General features: G+C 39.2%; 1 protein-coding gene across 1 annotated transcript; it reads left to right on the forward strand.

Annotated features, from left to right (window-relative positions):
* Window positions 1–342: 342 nt before the first annotated feature.
* On the forward strand, window positions 343–2272 carry LOC122002111 (putative pentatricopeptide repeat-containing protein At1g09680). The gene has a single exon (XM_042557169.1). It carries the CDS (start codon window positions 375–377, stop codon window positions 2160–2162), a length of 1788 nt encoding a protein of 595 aa, XP_042413103.1. The 5' UTR covers window positions 343–374; the 3' UTR covers window positions 2163–2272.
* The last annotated feature ends 16038 nt before the right edge of the window (window positions 2273–18310 follow it).

The following is an 18310-nucleotide window of genomic DNA, read 5'->3' on the forward strand; positions in this document are numbered from 1 at the left end:
TCTAAGTAATCTTGTTCAACTAGTACCGATAACCTCTCATGCGCCAAAAATCACACCGTAAAGACATGACTTAATTAGATATCTTTCTACCATACTATAATAGCTCAGGTCTTCCTAGTTATGGTATCTCTAAAATTATCTTACCACTAAATCAAGATGAGAGTAACTGCTCCACAACTTCTAAGCTATCTGCTGCTTATATTCTAACCGTATTCTTGTTTGTAGTGGTTTATGATTGTTTTTCTTTTTCAGTAGAAAATTGCAATAAATGTCTTCTTTTTTTCTTTTTCATCCCTGATTGTCTCAATATTACCTTTCAAACCAACATAATCTATCGCGCATTCCTCAAGACACCACAGCACGCCGCCGCCACGATGCGAGCTCTCATAAGAAAGCTTCCCTCTCCCCTTCAGCGACTGTTGCATCTCAATTACTCTTCCTCGTCGCCTCCATGGTTCGCTCCGCCGCCACGATCCCCGCTAGCGGACCCTTTCCTCCTCGCCGTCTCCCACGCCATCGCCGATTCCGCCTCCACTTCTCTCGACGCCTCCCTCAAGACCCTCCTCCCCTCCCTCACCCCTTCCCTCTTTGCTTCCCTCCTGGCCCTCAACCCGCTCTCCCTCCCCCCTTCCTCCCTTCTTTCCTTCTTCCACTGGCTCTCCTCCCATCCGCCCTTCCGACACACCCCCGTCTCCTACCTCGCCATGACCGCCTTTCTTCTCCGCTCTCGTGTCCCTTCCGACGCCGCCCCTCTCCTACGCCTCCTTGTCGATCGACGCGGCCGCCACTCTGCCCCCGCACTCTTCTCAGCGGCCCTCTCAGTCGCCGCCCCTGCCCTTCCCTCCCCCGCCCTCATCGGCGCTCTCGCCCTCGAGTACGCCCGCGCCAGACACGTGTCCGATGCCATCCAGTGCATCCGCCTCGCAATCAAGCACGGTCTTCCCCTGCCACTCGATTCCTGCTCCTGCCTCCTCGACCACCTCCTCAAGTCTTACTCCCCCGCTTTCGCCTGGGATTTTTTCTCCGAGATCCTCGCTGCCGGATTTCCTCCCAAGGTGACGGCTTTCAACGTTCTGATGAATTCCTTCTGCAAGGCAGGCAAGATAACTGAGGCAAAGTCCATTTTTGATGAGATCTCCAGGCACGGCTCTCGTCCGACCGTGGTGAGCTTCAACACTCTTATCAATGGTCACTCTATAGCCGGGAACTTGGAAACTGGATTCGAGTTGAAAGATCAAATGGTGAATGTTGGCCTCGCTCCTGACATTTTCACTTACTGCGCTTTGATTAAAGGACTATGCACAGCGGGACGACTGGACGATGCCATCAAATTGTTCGACGAAATGTGTTTGAAAGGATTGGAGCCAAATGCTGTAACTTTTACCACATTAATTCATGGGCATTGCAAGGAGGGAAAGATCAGCTACGCCGTGAATCTTTACCAAGCGATGCTGAAAAGAGGTGTTAGACCCGATTTAATCACTTTGAATGCCGTCGTGAACGTGCTTTGCAAGTCCGGAGACCTGAAGGAGGCAAGCAGAGTCGTGGAGAAGATGAGGGAAAGCGGCTTGCAGCCTGATAAAGTGACTTACACTACTCTAATTGATGGCTGTTGCAAGGAGGGCAATCTCAATATGGCGATGCAGATCAAGAAGAAAATGGTAGCCGAACGGATTGAAATAGATGAAGTGACATACACGGCGCTCATCTCTGGATTCAGCAGAGAAGGCCTGGCGATGGATGCAGAGAGAACTCTGCATGAGATGGTAGGAGCTGGCATGACACCCGATGTGGCAACCTACACCATGGTGATCGATGCGTTCTGTAAGCAAGGAGACGTAAAGATGGGTTTCAAGTTGTTGAAGGAGATGCAAAGCAAAGGCCATAAGCCTGGCATTATCACATACAATGTGATCATGAACGGGCTCTGCAAGCTCGGACAAATGGAGAATGCAAAGATGCTGCTAAATGCCATGATTAATGCAGGAGTTGCTCCTGATGACATTACCTACAACATTTTGCTGGACGGGCATAGCAAACATGGAAGGACTAAAGATCATGAAGATCTGAAGGGGGAAAAGGGAATGGTCCTGGATTTGCCGTCATACACTTCGCTGATCAATGAGTTAGAGAAAAGGCCAAGGAACCACCATAATACGTGAAGGTCACTGTTTTCTTTTGGTGCCTTTCAGTGTTAGCGAAATGGAGTTTGATTGTTGGTTTGTGTTCTTCCTGTGTGAATCAGCCAATTCGAAGGTTCATGCTTCGATCTCGCGGCATTTTTTTCGGCTTTTTTACTTAACTATATAGTTCGAAATTATCAAATTATATAGAATAATTTTAAAACTATCAAATCATGCACTCATTTCTCATTTTAACTTTATTAATTGAGTCTAATCGATTTTACCCTGTCAAAACATTAAAATTTTGAGTAAATTAGTTGATTGATTTATTTTTTTTATTAAAATCAATTTTAGATAAAATTAGTTGATGAATCAAATAATCTCGGATTGATATGAAACTAATTTTCATGTGTTCGGTTATATCTCTTGATTATATTTATACCCTCAAACATTAATTTAATTCAATATATTGAGAGCAATAATTTTTTGAATATGAATATGTTTGAAAATTTTAATTCATGTTTAAAAAATTATTCCTCTCAATATATTGAGTCAAATTAATACTTAAGGGCGTGAATATAATTAAGAGAACTAGCCGAACACATATGATATAGTTTCATGTCAATCTGATATCGTTTAATTCATTAATCGATTTTACCCAAAACTGGTTGATGGATCAAATAACATCGGATTGATATGAAACTAGGTCCTATTTGTTCGACTAGTTCTTTTGATTATATTTATGTCCTTAAATATTCATTTGATCAAATATATTAAAAGCAATGATTTTTTTTAATATGAATTAAAATTTTCAAATATATTTGTGTTTAAAAAATTATTGCTCTCAATATATTGAGTCAAATTGACATTTGAGAGTATGAATATAATCAGGAGAAGTAGATGAACATATATGAACTAGTTTTATGTCAATCTAAGATTATTTGATTCATTAGTCGATTTTGGGCAAAATCGACTTATGGACCAAATGATCTCGGATTAATATAAAACTAGTTCTTATATGTTCGTCTACCTCTCCTGATTATATTCACGCTCTTAAATATTAATTTGATCTAATACATTGAAAGCAATGATTTTTTGGACTTGAATTAAATTTTCAAACATATTTGTGTTTAAAAATTACTATTCTCAATATATTGAATCAAATTGACATTTGAGGATATAATTATAATCAGAAGAGGTAGTTGAATACATAATAAATAGTTTCATATCAATTCAAGGTCATTTAGTCCATCAGTCGATTTTGTCCAAAACTAGTTGATGAATTAAATGATCTCAGATTGATGTGAAACTAGTTCCTATGTATTCGTCTACTTCAATTGATTATATCCATGTCCTCAAGAAAAGTAGACGAATACATAAAAATTAGTTTCATGTCAATCTGAGGTCATTTGGTCCATCGATCGATTTTACCCAAAATAAACTGATGGATCAAATGACCTCGAATTTATATGAAATTAGTTCCTATATGTTCGTCTATCTCTCCTAATTATTGTTGGAGCAATCTGGATACCCTAGATTTTGATGTTTGTACAAAGATTTAAGTTAGGTTTATTGTTGTATTTGATATGCATTTTGAGTGTGCAAGATCCCGGTACAACAAGGAAAGTCCAAGTGTAATTTTGGCAAAAAGGAAAGTCCAAGGATGAGTCTTGGCGGTGTAAGTCCAAGGATGTAGTCTTGATAACATAAGTCCAAGTGTGACTTGGCAATGGACGAAGTCCCGGAGGTACAACCTCTTGGCAAAGAAAGACTCGACAACAATGACAAGGCCGCTGAAAGCTCCAGAAGGCAAGACGTGAAGGATGGGGAGACATCCGAGGGACGCAAGGCTGATGGAGGAGGCTAGAAGGCTAGGTTTAGGTTGGTCGAGCGAGGACGAGTGCTGAGTGAATGTATTCAAGGGTAAAATTCTAGAATTAGGATTTTACTGTAGCGTTACTGTAGCAGCCGACTAGTGGATTTCATCAGTTGACTGATGTAGTCGACTGGGCAGTCGACTGGGAGCGAACAGAATGCTTCTGTTTACTCCGCCAGTGTCGAGCAATCGATTGGTATCGAGCCGTTAGGATGTAACAGCCGAATTTCAACAAGAGGGCAGTCGACTGATGGTTTTGGCAGTCGATTGGTAGGCGGAATTTTTCAACCCGTGACCTATATAACCAAGCTTTGGGAGCTTGGTTGAGGTTGACGAAATAGAACTAGTTAACTCCTATTAGTAGTCTACCTATGCCCTAGCGTTTCAAGTGTTCTTGTGAGAGTTGTGGTGAGGTTTCTCCACCCACAAGGAGCTACGTGAGCTAGGCGGAGTTTGTCAGGGAGTCATCCACCGACGGATCGGGATTGCCCACCTTACGGACAGTCTGGAGTAGGATCCCTGATCTCCGAACCACGTTAAATGATCATGTAGCTTGGAAGCTGTAAGTATTAGCCCTAGTACCAATTATGAGATGATTGTAAAGGGCTCATTTTGTATCATATATCATTATTAATAAAAGACAAAGTTGGTTATTATATTTATTTCAGTTCAGTGCCAATTGAATAAGTATAATAATGTCCTTGGGTAGTAGGTTCTTATCTACAGTATATCAATTGGTTGAATTGATAGTGAGATATTGTAGAGAATACTACTCTTAACTGTTCCTAGTAGAGCATTAATATACAAGGACAATATTAATGCGTTAAGACTAGCATGTAGGTCAACGGATGATTTGATCTCCCAAGTCATGGATATGAGATATCAAGTTGACATATGGGTATATATTAGAGAATATGTACTCAATGACCCTCCATGAGAATGTTTCATGGGTCGTCGTATGAGTGTCATAAACATTCTTATGTGACTATTAGTATGAATAGTCCTTAGACCTTAAGTCACTACGATTCCCTACATAAGGAGTTGTATACTTTGGTATCGTCAAACGCCACCCGTAACAGGGTGGACTATAAAGTCGATCACTGGGTATGCAATAAATTATGCGGAGGGATGCGAGTGATGTAGATAGGTCTATCCCTTCCATATGACATAAGTGATATATGTGAGCCTCTTGATTAGTAGGACACAAGAAAGCATGACCATGCGTAAATGAGTCAATATGAGATATTGAGCTCATTTATTTGAATGTGTCTACTTGGAGATCAAGAAACACAAAGATTGATAAGAGGATGACACGGTCTATGCCTCATTGATCAATCTAGATATCAAGGATAGAGGGACCAAGTCATACAAGATAATAGCCACGAGAAGGTTAAGTCGGATCTCGACATTCTCGTTACTTGGGTAGCAATGATGTCTTGCTAGATGCCACTCATTGCTTATGTATTTAAATGTTGATTTGGATATATTGCCAACATTATGAGAACCTATTAGGTCACACACAAAAAGAAAGACAATGGAGATAGATTCATATGATGAATCATTGGATTAAGTCTAATTCAAATTGGACTCATTAAGTAAGACTCAATTAAATCCAACTATTGGATTATGTCCAATTCAAATTATACTCATTGAATCAATTGGATTGATGATTAATGAGTTGGACTCATTATATGATTTCATGAATTATTTGATGATTAATGAGTTGGACTCATTTTATGATTTCATGAATTTGAATTCGTGAAGAAAGAGGAGTGTACAACTTGAATTACTCATGCATTGGATGCATTGGATGAAGAGTGAACAATTTGAATTGCTCATGCATTGCATGCATAGGATGCATTGGATTCATTGGATGAAGACAAATATTAATGTCAATCAAGGTAATTGACATTAAGGCATGAGGCAATTTCATGAATCTATAAAAGGGAGTTTTTGGATTCATTTTCATGATGAGTTTTTGGTGTTCTTGCTCTTCTTCCTCCTCCTCTCTTCCACTTGGTCAAAACTTCCAAGAAGGGTTGCTAGCACAACCTTTGGTTGTTTCATTCTCCACTTGGTGAGTTTGTGAGACAAACGAGACTTGTTCGTGTGGATGCCATAGAGGTGTGACCACTTGATCACGCTAAGATCCGCATCTAAAGAAACGTTGCTGTCGGGATTGCGAAGGGCACGCAACAAAGGTATAACTTTCTCATGTATAAAGATTAGTACTTAGTATATGGTTTCCTTTTGCATGGATCTTCTGGAAAGGAACTAGATGTTTTCCGCTGCGCTTTCGCGTGTTTAGCGCCCTAGTTCCTTACAGTGGTATCAGAGCCACTTATGAATGAATATACTAAGTAGTTAGAATTTCATATGTGATATAGAAATTGCATGACATGTTTATTATGATTTGCATGATTATGAGCAAGTTTCGGCCAAGAGGTTTTTAGCGAAACCATCATGGCATTGTGGCTCATAATTAATTGTTTAAATCATAGTATATTTTGTCATAATAGATTGAGAATTTTATATGACATGGTGCATGGTTATGACCCTTAAACCTCGATGTGATTGGATGTGTGTGTGTTGTAATTCATAATACGACCTACGTGTCGTGCCTCTCCTCTTTTATTCTAGTTGTAAATTTAGACTACACGCGAATGTAACTCGAGTTTTCTTTATATTTTGTAATGTACAAATTAGAGAAGAATAAGTCTACTTGACGACGGTGAGAAAGGGAGAAGGACAACAACACATGACGACCAAGGAAGCACTTGGAGAAGATGCTTTTGCCTATGTTGACTTTTCGATCTTCTCATTGTCTTGAGAGGATCATAGATAATGGGGCCATAACCATGTCACAATTTCTTTTATGCATATATGTAATGTATGTCATGATATGCTATGATTGTATGTCATGCATGTGTAGTTTAATCATGATTAGGTCTTTCAAATATGCCTACCAAAGTTTGGTACTCACTTCTAGCTCGATCAATTGTAGTCAGGTTTTGCCAAAGCAAAGTGACTTGATTTATCTTGCTAGAGTGCGAAGGATAATTGTGATGTCCGACTACTAAAACTTTGGGTGTGACTTAATTAAGTTGAGAACTTAGAGGCATATCTCATACGATGAAATTCAAAATTATACTAGCTAGTCTTGGGCGATTAGCCAAAGCTAATTCAAGATGAGTTATAATGAAATTTTATAAGATGGGCAAATGAACAAATAGTCTTGTTCACACAATGATACAAGAGTTACATATGATGTAATTGGTAAATGTTGCCTACCTAACTTATACTAAGTCTTGGGTGATTAGCCAAAGCTAACTCAAGATACGGTATAATACGGATCTTGTCCCACATAAATGTTATCGCGATTGGATTTAGAGCTAGTAATGTGGGTAAAACTACATCCATGACTTGCTTCTACCAAAACTTTACAATTTAGTGGGAGAATCATTTAATTAAAGACCTAGTTAAATGATCAAACTATGATACTTATTTCTACATTTTATTGTTGTAGATCACCATGTCGTCAAATACGTCAAATACTCTCTCTCTGCGATCTGTCCTTGATAAGGGCAAGCTCAATGGAGCTAACTTCCTAGACTGGTACAGAAACTTAAGAATAGTTCTCAAGCAAGAAAGAAAATTGAACGTCCTAGAGCAACCCATTCCTGAAGCACTCCCCACTACTGCCACTAGAGTTGATAAGGATGCTTATAAGAAACATTAAGATGATGCATTAGATGTATCATGCCTTATGCTCGCTACCATGAACTCTGAGCTTCAGAAGCAACATGAGAACATGGACGCTTATGATATGGTTGAACACCTTAGATAACTATATCAAGGACAAGCAAGACATGAGAGATTTGAGATATCTAAAGCTCTATTTCAATGAAGAATGCAAGAAGGAAGTCCCGTAGGGCCTTATGTGCTCAAAATGATCGGGTATGTGGAGAACCTACAAAGACTGGGATTTCCACTAGGCCAAGAATTGACCACTGACCTAATTCTGCAATCATTGCCCGAAAGCTATAATCAATTTGTCATGAACTATAACATGAATGAAATTGACAAACCATTGCCTGAGATGTTGAGCATGTTGAGAACTGCTGAACTCAACCTTAAGAAGGCAAAGTCTAACACCATTTTAATGGTGTCAAAGGGCAAAGGCAAATGGAAGCCCAAAGGTAAGGGTAAGACCCAAGCTAAAGGCAAGGGCAAAGCTCATGCATTGAAACCCAAAGGTGGGGTGGCTAAGGAAGGAACCTGCTTCCACTGTGGTGAGACTGGATATTGGAAGAGGAACTGCAAATTATACCTAGAGGAAGTGAAAAGGAAGAGAAGTGAAACTTCTGCCTTAAGTATACATGTTATAGAAGTCAATCTATCTATTTCTTCTTCATGGGTATTAGATACCGGATGTGCATCTCACATTTGTACTAATGTGCAGGGCTTGAGAAATAGTAGAATATTGACAAAGGGCGAACTGGACTTATTGTTGGAACCCCAAGGTGTTTTGATGTAATCAAACAAGCTAAGTTAGGTCCTGCGTTTGTTTAACCCTTGTGTCTAAGTGTGCAGGAGCTTAGGAACACAGGAAGTCGAGCGGAAGACGCGGCTAGCGAGAAGGACGGCACGGGAGAGAGCCGACGGGCTCGGTGCGTCTGAGGGACGAGGTGTCCGCGGAAGAGTACACCGGTGGACGAGAAGAGCGTGCGCGGCGCTTGAGGGACGAGAAACCGGGAAGGAAGGCTGCTCGAGGAGAAGGCCGGAACATGGGTTCGGGTGAGCCCTATTCCGGAAGGCCGAGATCACCCAAGCTAGCGGAGCCGGAGCGAACAGACCCGGACCGAGACTGGGACTTAACGGAGAAGTGATGCGGACAAAAGTCAACCGATTGACTTTTGCTCCGGCGCCGAACCATTCAGCGCCGAGTGTCCGGGCGCCCGAGCATGATTTTGACCAGAATCACGATTTTCTAATCGACCATTGGGGATAAAGTTTATCCCTTCCAGGCGCCCGGACCAGTACTGTAAATAAAGTACTGATCCGTACATTAAAAGCAACTACTTGTAATTCAGTGCTTTCATTTGTGTTATTTCCTTCTGTGCTTTCAACGCTGTAAGAGGCTACTCCGCCCAGAGGAGAATCAATTAGTGCGCCTTCTTTGCCTTGGATTAGCAATCCTCTGATTGCAAACCAAGTAATTCCTCTGTGTCTATTTTCTGTTTTAATTAGTCTCTGCCTTTTTAATTACAAGTTCTTTTAAGTTAGTTGAATATCCGAGAAAGGTTTTTTTTTTTTTTTTGTAGGGCAATTCACCCCTCCCCTCTTGCCGGCCTCCAAAGGGACCAACAAGTGGTATCAGAGCGAGGCGCTTCAGGAGGACTAACCGCCGATCGAAGCAACAAAGATGGTCGGACCAAGCATTGTTCCACCAAAATTCGAGGGAAACTTCGCAGACTGGAAGCGTCGTATGGAGGTATTCCTAAAAACAGATTTTGAAATTCGGTTTATCATGAAATATGGTTTTGTAGCTCCAATAGATAAAGATGGAAAAGAAAAAGAAGAGAGCGATTGGACAAAGAAGGAGCAGAATGAGTCAGTAGCAAACAGTCGTGCGGAACATCACCTGTTGAGCGTGTTACCGCCTCAAGAGGTCAACCGCATCGGAAACTATTCATCTGCTAAAGAACTTTAGGAGAAGTTCTTGGAACTCCACGAAGGCACGTCCGAAGCAAAGCTCGCTAGAAGGGACATCCTCCGCAACAAACTGATGAACATCCGTCTGGAGAAAGGTGAGAAAGTAGCCGGTTTACATGCAAAGGTAAAAGAACTAGTTACTGGTCTCGAAAATCTTGGTGAAACGGTAACAAACCGGGACACTATACGCTACGCGCTCAACGCGTTTCCGAGAACTCCGGAATGGGCATCAATCGTCGACGCCTACTACATCTCAAAAGACCTGGAGGTAAGCACTTTAGAAGAGTTGTTTTCTACTCTTGAATTGCATGAAACCAGGTATGCAGGAACGACAAAGGATACAACCCAGACTATGGTGCTGAACGCAACCCAGAAGGATGAACTCGAGTCAGACTCCGAAGACGATCAAGAAGCATACATGGTAAGAAATTTTAAAAAGTTTTTTAGATCTAATAAATTTAAAATGCAGAATAAAAGGAATCAAAAAGGTGGAAGAAATGTGCGGTGCTACCAGTGTCAGAAGGAGGGACACCAAAGAGAAGACTGCCCAGAACTCAAAAAGGCCAAAAGGAAGTCTCCCAAGAAACACAACCTAAAAGCAACTTGGGACGACACTTCTTCATCTGAATCAGAAGCTCAAGAATATGCCGGGATAGCACTAATGTCAAGCTACAATAGACAAAGTATATCAGAACCTAGCATCGATGAAGGGGGAGCGACCTCGGATGAAAGCAGTGAAGCAGGGGGAGATTCAGGCTTCAAGTCCGACATGGTAAGTGAGGTATGCCTCTTACCCCCTGATCAGCTTTACTCTGGTATCAAAGCGATGACTAAATCCATGTATAAATTAGAAAATAAAAATGTCAAATTAGAAAATGAAATTTTAGAAACGAAGAGAATTTTGGCAAAATCATGTCTTATAGAGGATTTTGAAAAATTGAAAATTGAAAATGAAAAACTAAAAGAAGAAATAGAAAGATTGAAAAAATCTAATGGTTCAAATATTCCTACTTTTAGAAATTTAAATTGGTATTATAGATTTCATCAAAGTTAAATTAGAAATATATCAAAAATCTATATACCTAGGAAATACTTGGTTAATCCTGTAGGTAGGAACCTTTACTAGATTCCAAAAACCTGTTTAACTTAAAATTAAAGTCAGACTTAGCATTTTCAGCAAGGAAATTAAACAACTAATTTCTTTATGAGGCTTTGTCTAAGGAAGTGGTTGTTGCTCCAATAACCAAGAAGGCCTAGTGCCTCGCCACGACCTGGAAGTCAACTATCGAAATGAAAAGTTTAATTGACTAACTGAAAAAGCATTAATTTAAATTACTTAATGCTTTAAAAGAGTTATTCAATTTGTGTTAGAAAATATTTAAAAACTTTCTAACTTAACTTAGAAATTTTTTATTATCTTAGAAATTTTAATGAAAATTGACTTAGAATTTTTTTTAACTTAGATTTTTTTAAAAATTGCCTTATCATTTAAAAAAAAAAATTGACTTAGAATTGTTACTTATGAATATTCACTTAGAATTTTTTTAAAATTTTGAAAAAAAATTTTGGGAATGCTGAGATAGATTTTAAACTTAAATTTGTTTATGACTGTTCTTATCTGCAAAATATTTTTATTTGAATTTACCTTAGACTTGTTTATAACCCCAATTTTTATGTGATCAAAGGGGGAGAAGTATGTTAAGTCTAGGGGGAGGTACTATAATTTTTCAATTGAAAAATATTTGGACTTATTTTAATATAAATTGTCTTTATTGCATATGGTTACCCTAACTTAACTTGGGTCACTCACATCAAAAGGGGGAGATTGTTGGAACCCCAAGGTGTTTTGATGTGATCAAACAAGCTAAGTTAGGTCCTGCGTTTGTTTAACCCTTGTGTCTAAGTGTGCAGGAGCTTAGGAACACAGGAAGTCGAGCGGAAGACGCGGCTAGCGAGAAGGACGGCACGGGAGAGAGCCGACGGACTCGGTGCGTCTGAGGGACGAGGTGTCCGTGGAAGAGTACACCGGTGGACGAGAAGAGGCGGCTCGAGGGACGAGAAACCGGAAGGAAGGTTGCTCGAGGAGAAGGTCGGAACATGGGTTGGGTGAGCCCTATTCGGAAGGCCGAGATCACCCAAGCTAGCGGAGCTGGAGCGAACAAGACCCGGGCCGAGACGAGTGATCCGGAACAAAAGTCAACATGATTGACTTTTTGCAGCTCGGTTCCTCCACGCCCGGATTGATTTTGACCAGAATCGCGATTTTCATTGACCGTTGGGGATAAAGTTTATCCCCGCAGGGCTCCCGGACCAGTACTATAAATAAAGTACTGATCCGTACATTAAAAGCAACTACTTGTAATTCAGTGCTTTCATTTGTGTTATTTCCTTCTGTGCTTTCAACGCTGTAAGAGGCTACTCCGCCCAGAGGAGAATCAATTAGTGCGCCTTCTTTGCCTTGGATTAGCAATCCTCTGATTGCAAACCAAGTAATTCCTCTGTGTCTATTTTCTGTTTTAATTAGTCTCTGCCTTTTTAATTACAAGTTCTTTTAAGTTAGTTGAATATCCGAGAAAGGTTTTTTTTTTGTTTTTTTTTTGTAAGGCAATTCACCCATCCCCTCTTGCCGGCCTCCAAAGGGACCAACACTTATGAGTAGTCAATGACTCAAGAGTTGCTACTATAGCTGTAGGAACATATTCTTTATTTTTGTCCACAGGACTTGTTTTAGAACTTGAAGATTGTTGTTATGTGTCTGCCTTAACTAAGAACATCATCTCCGTTTCTTATTTGGACAAGAAAGGATTCTCATTTATAATAAAGGATAAATGTTGTTCGATTTATTTCAATGAAATATTCTATTGTAGTGCACATCTTGTGAATGGACTCAATGTTCTAGACTTTGACAACCCAATCTATAACATAAATACCAAATGGTTCAAGTATAATGATTTGAACCAAACATATCTCTGGCATTATCGCTTGAGTCACATAAATGAGAGTTGCATATCCCAACTCCATAAGGATGGACTTTTGGACTCATTTGATTTTGAATCATATGAGATATGTGAATCTTGTCTTCAAGGCAAGATGACAAAAACTCCATTTAGTGGACATAGCGAAAGAGCTAATGACTTGTTAGGACTCATACATAAAGATGTATGTGGCCCTTTCAGAATAGTAGTTAGAGGAGGCTACAATTACTTCATTACTTATACTGATGATTTCAGTAGATATGACTATGTGTATCTAATGCGACATAAGCCAGAATCCTTTGAAATGTTTAAAGAATTCAAAAATGAAGTACAAAATCAACTTGGTAAGAATATTAAGATGTTTCAATCAGATCGAGGTGGAGAATATCTTAGCCAAGAGTTTCATAACCATCTCATTGAGTGTGGGATAATATCGCAACTCACTCCACCTAGAACACCACAATGAAATTGTGTATCAGAACGGAGAAATCGTACTTTATTAGATATGGTACGAACGATGATGAGTCAAACAAAACTTTTTGCTTCCTTCTGGGGGCATGCTCTAGAGATGACCACTTTCACACTTAACCGCGTTCCATTCAAGGTTGTCATAAAGACACCATATACGATATGGACTGGAAAGAATCCCAAGTTATCTTTCATGAAGATTTGGGGATGTGAGGCTTATGTTTGACGACAAGTCTCTGATAAACTAGGACCCAAATTAGACAAGTGCTATTTTGTAGGATATCCCAAGGAAACAAAAGGATATTACTTCTATAATCCCACGCAAGGCAAAGTGCTTGTTGCCAGAACTGGTGTCTTTGTAGAAAGGGAATTTATTTCTAGAAAAACTAGTGGGAGTACTGTCGATCTTGAAGAAATTCAAGATACACAAACTAGCACCGACTCCTTGATGGAAACTGAACAGGTACCACAAGATGTTGTGGATCATGATTTTGTTACACCACAAGAAGTTGTGGAGCAACAACCTATTCAAGTAGAACAAGCTCTGCGTAGATCTGATAGGACCCATCGTCAACCTGAGAGATATTCTTTTCTCTTGTCTGACCATGGTGATGTAGAGCTTATTGGTCTCAATGAGTCTATATCTTATCAGGAAGCTGTACAGGGCCTAGATTTTGAGAATGACTAGAGGCTATGAGATTCGAAATGGAATCCATGTACACTAACCAAGTATGGACTTTGGTTGATCCACCTGAAGGGATCAAACCCATTAGGTGTAAGTGGGTCTTCAAAGTGAAGACAGACATGGATGGTCATATGCATACCTATAAAGGTAGATTGGTGGCTAAAGGGTTCAAGCAGATTCATGGTATAGATTATGATAAAATCTTTGTTAGAGTGTATACTAAAAGCCTAGCTTTTGGTATAAACATTTATCTAGAAATAAGAATCACATTGGTCAAATGTCTACATTTGTGATAAATGTAGTTGTTCAATTAATTTATATTGTAGATAACATGGTGTGTGGTGTTACATACAGAAGATCATGTTATCAGTACCTTATAAATTATAAACAGTAGCTCACGATCATGATGGAAATGAACAAATCATTGGAAGGTCGTAGTGTAATTAGGTGTTAGTTTATCTTAACTATATAATTACACTAGTACACTAAGAGTGTATTGAGTAGGACCATTAGAGGTCGTTTCTTTTATACTGACTTTATAAAGGGACAAAGACCTCAGTTATTATGAAAGTGTGTGCTCTTAATCCTAATATAATAACAAGCACATATATTTGATATTTATTTCTTTAATTTATCAATGGGTGAGATTTAGTTCGATGAATCAATAAGCCCGATAAGTTGGAAAATGGTATCACTTATAGTGTGTGTTGTTGATTTAGAAGGAAACTGTGTCCTAGAGATACTAGGTTGATAATGTCCTCAAAAGGAGCTCATAAGGATTGTCATGTTAAACCCTACAGGTGGACTTAGTCCGACATGATAATAAGGTTGAGTGGTACTACTCTTGGATTAAGATATTAATTAAATGAGTTGTCAGTAACTCACTTAATTAGTGGACATTCTATATCTTAAACACAGGGAGACTAACACACTCATAATAAGAAGGAGCCCAAAAATGTAATTTGGGATTGGTGCGGTAGTTCAATAATAGTTCTCTAGTGGAATGAATTATTATTGATAAAATTAAGTTGTGTGTTCGGGGCGAACACGGGATGCTTAATTTTATCGGGAGACCAAAACCAATTCCTCCTCTCGGTCCCTATCGTAGCCTCTTATTTATAGAGTACTATACCCACCTATACCCACCTTCTATACCCACCAATAGGGGGGCGGCCAAGCTAGCTTGGGAACCAAGCTAGGGTCGGCCTAGGTATAAATTGGGGTGGCCGGCCCTAGCTTGAACCCAAGCTAGTGGGGGCCGGCCAAATAAAATTAAAAAAGAATTTTAATTTTAATTTTTATTATGTGGAAGAAATAATTTATTAAAGAGAATTAAAATTAAAATATCTCTCTTGTAAAAGATCTACAAAAGATTAAAGAAAGAGATTAGATCTCTTTCCTTATTTGTAGATTGGTGAGATATTTTATTTTCTCTTTAAAAATTATCCACATGTTGATAAAATTAAAATTATAGAAATTTCTTTTTATCAACCATGAAGAGATTTTTGAAGAGAAATTTTATTTTTAAAATTTCCGAAAACAAATTAGGAAGTTTTAATTTGTTGATTAAAACTTGTCTAATTTATCTCTTTTGATGTGGCCGGCCATTAGAGATTAATTGGGGAAATTTTATTTTATTTTTCTCAATTAAATCATGTCAAGGGAATTAAGGAAATTTTATTGTAAATAAATTTCCTAATTTGCCTAGGCCAAGGAATATAAAAGAAGGGGTGAGGGTGCATTCAAGAGACACAACCTCTATTATTTTTCTCCCTCTTTTCCTTGGTGTGGTGGCCGGCCCTTCCCTTTCTCTCCTCTCCTCTTGTTGGCCGAAACCTATCTTCTTGGTGGAGCATTTGTTTGTGGCCGGATCAAGGAAGGAGAAGAAGGAGAGAAAGCAAGTCTCGTCTCTAGCATCTCTTGGAGCATTGGTGGTGGCCGAAATTCTTCATGCTTGAAGAAAGTTATTATGGCCGGCCATCCTCTTCTTTTCTTCCTCTTTGTGGTGGCCGAAACTTATCTCTTGCTTGGAGCTCTTGTGGTGGCCGGATACTACTTGGAGAAGAAGAAGAAGAAGAATGAGAGAAAGCTAGCATCTCTTGGAGCTTGGTTGGTGTTTTGATCTTCTTCCTTGGTGAAGCTTCCTTATTGTTGGCCGAACCTAGCTAGGAGGAGAAGAAGGTGGTTGGTGGTTTCTCATCTCGGAAGATCGTTGCCCACACAACGTCCGAGGTTAGAAGAGGAAACAGTAGAAGATCAAGAGATCTTTCTAGAAGGTATAACTAGTAATTTTCCCTTTCCGCATCATGCTAGTTATTTATGGAAATAATACCAAATACAAGAGGCTTACGATTCTAGTGTTTCGAATATGTTTTTCGAAGTTGTGTTCTTTTGTTTTATTTTTCCTTGTGATTTGATTGTTCTTTTCGGTTAACCTAAAGTTATTTTAGGAAATTAAATATTAGATTTCTATAAAAGGTTTTGTCTAGTCGGTGGTGGTTGCTCCCATATCCAAGAAGGTCGTGTACCTCGCCACGTCAGTACTGGGAACCAATTATGGAAAATAATATTTAATGGAATTAATAACTTAAGGTGATTTGGGTCGAACGTGTTAAGTTCCGCAGGAGACCCAGGTCAAAACCTAAAAGAACAAATAGATTAAGTTTTGGATCAAACGTGTTAAGTTCCGCAGGCGATCCAAAATTTAATTTAAAAGAACACATGGTAGCTAGGAAAAGGTTCAGATCTTTGTACAAAGTTTTTGTACAGTGGAACCTCTAAGTTTTCCGAGTAGCAACCAACAATCTTTTCACCAGTTGTGATGCTCAAGTCCATTCGGATCATGCTTGCTATTGTAGCTTATTATGATTACTAGATCTAGTAGATGGATGTCAAAACTATATTTCTTAACGGAAATCTACTTGAGGATGTGTATATGACACAACCTAAGGGTTTTGTAGATCCAAAGAATGTTGGAAAGGTGTGTTAGTTGTAAAGATCTATTTATGGATTAAAGCAAACTTCTAGAAGCTGGAATCTTCAATTCGATGATGCAATCAAACGTTTGGTTTCATTAAGAATGAAGATGAACCTTGTGTCTACAAGAAGGTTAGTGGGAGCACAGTCATCTTTCTCATATTGTATGTAGATGACATACTTTTCATTAGAAATGATATCCCTACTCTTCAATCAGTGAAGACTTTGCTTGGGAATTATTTTTCAATGAAAGACTTAGGTGAAGCAATATACATTTTAGGCCTTCTTCTAAGGTAGAAAGAGACTGCATGGATCAAATTCCTTATGCATCTGCTATAGGGTCTATCATGTACGCCATACTTTGTACTCGCCTTGATGTCTCGTATGCGTTAAGCATGACGAGCAGATACAGTCAGATCCGGGTGAAGGTCATTGGACATCAGTCAAGAATATTCTTAAGTACTTGAGAAAGACTCAAGATTATTTCTTGATATTTGGAGGCGATGAGGTGCTTGTTGTAAAGGGTTACACCGATGCTAGCTTCCAAACTGACAAGGATGATTACAGATCACAGTCAGGGTATGTATTTTGTTTAAATGGTGGTGTTGTGAGCTGGAAGAGTTCGAAGCAAGACACCGTCGTTGATTCTACAACAGAAGCCGAGTGCATTGCTGCATCAACTATAACAAAGGAGGTTGTTTGGATCAGGAAGTTCATTACAGAGCTTGGTATTGTTCCTAGTGTAGGAAACCCAATAGACCTCTATTGTGATAACAATGGGGCTATTGGACAGGCTAAAGAACCTCGCTCTCATCAGAGATCCAAACACATACTCCGACAATTCCTTCTCATTCGAGAGATCATTGATAGAGGAGATGTGAGAATATGCAGAGTACCGACCGATGCTAACATTGTGAATCCTTTGACCAAGGCTTTGGCACAAGGAAAGCATGATGGTCACACTAGGTCAATGGGTATTCGATACCTCAGTGATTGACACTAGTGCTAGTGGGAGATTGTTAGTATTAGCCCTAGTACCAATTATGACATGATTGTAAAGGGCTCATTTTGTATCATATATCATTATTAATAAAAGGCAAAGTTGGTTATTATATTTATTTCAGTTCAGTGTCAATTGAATAAGTATAATAATGTCCTTGGGTAGTAGGTTCTTATCTATAGTATGCCAATTGGTTGAATTAATAGTGAGATATTGTAAAGAACACTATTCTTAACTGTTCCTAGTCGAGCATTAATATATAAGGACAATATTAATGCGTTGAGACTAGCATGTATGTCAACGGATGACTTGATCTCACAAGTCATGAATATGAGATATCAGGTTGACACATGGGTATATATTAAAGAATATGTACTCAATGACCCGCCATGAGAATGTTTCATGGATCGTCGTATGAGTGTCATAAACATTCTCATGTGACTATTGGTATGAATAGTTCTTAGACCTTAAGTCACTACGGTTCCCTACATA

The sequence above is a fragment of the Zingiber officinale genome, chromosome 7A (genome assembly GCF_018446385.1).
Source record: "Zingiber officinale cultivar Zhangliang chromosome 7A, Zo_v1.1, whole genome shotgun sequence".
Classification (NCBI taxonomy): domain Eukaryota; kingdom Viridiplantae; phylum Streptophyta; class Magnoliopsida; order Zingiberales; family Zingiberaceae; genus Zingiber; species Zingiber officinale.

Bases quoted from the DNA above. Each gene is read 5' to 3' on its own strand.
- LOC122002111 (XM_042557169.1), top strand. From the start codon at position 375: ATGCGAGCTCTCATAAGAAAGCTTCCCTCTCCCCTTCAGCGACTGTTG.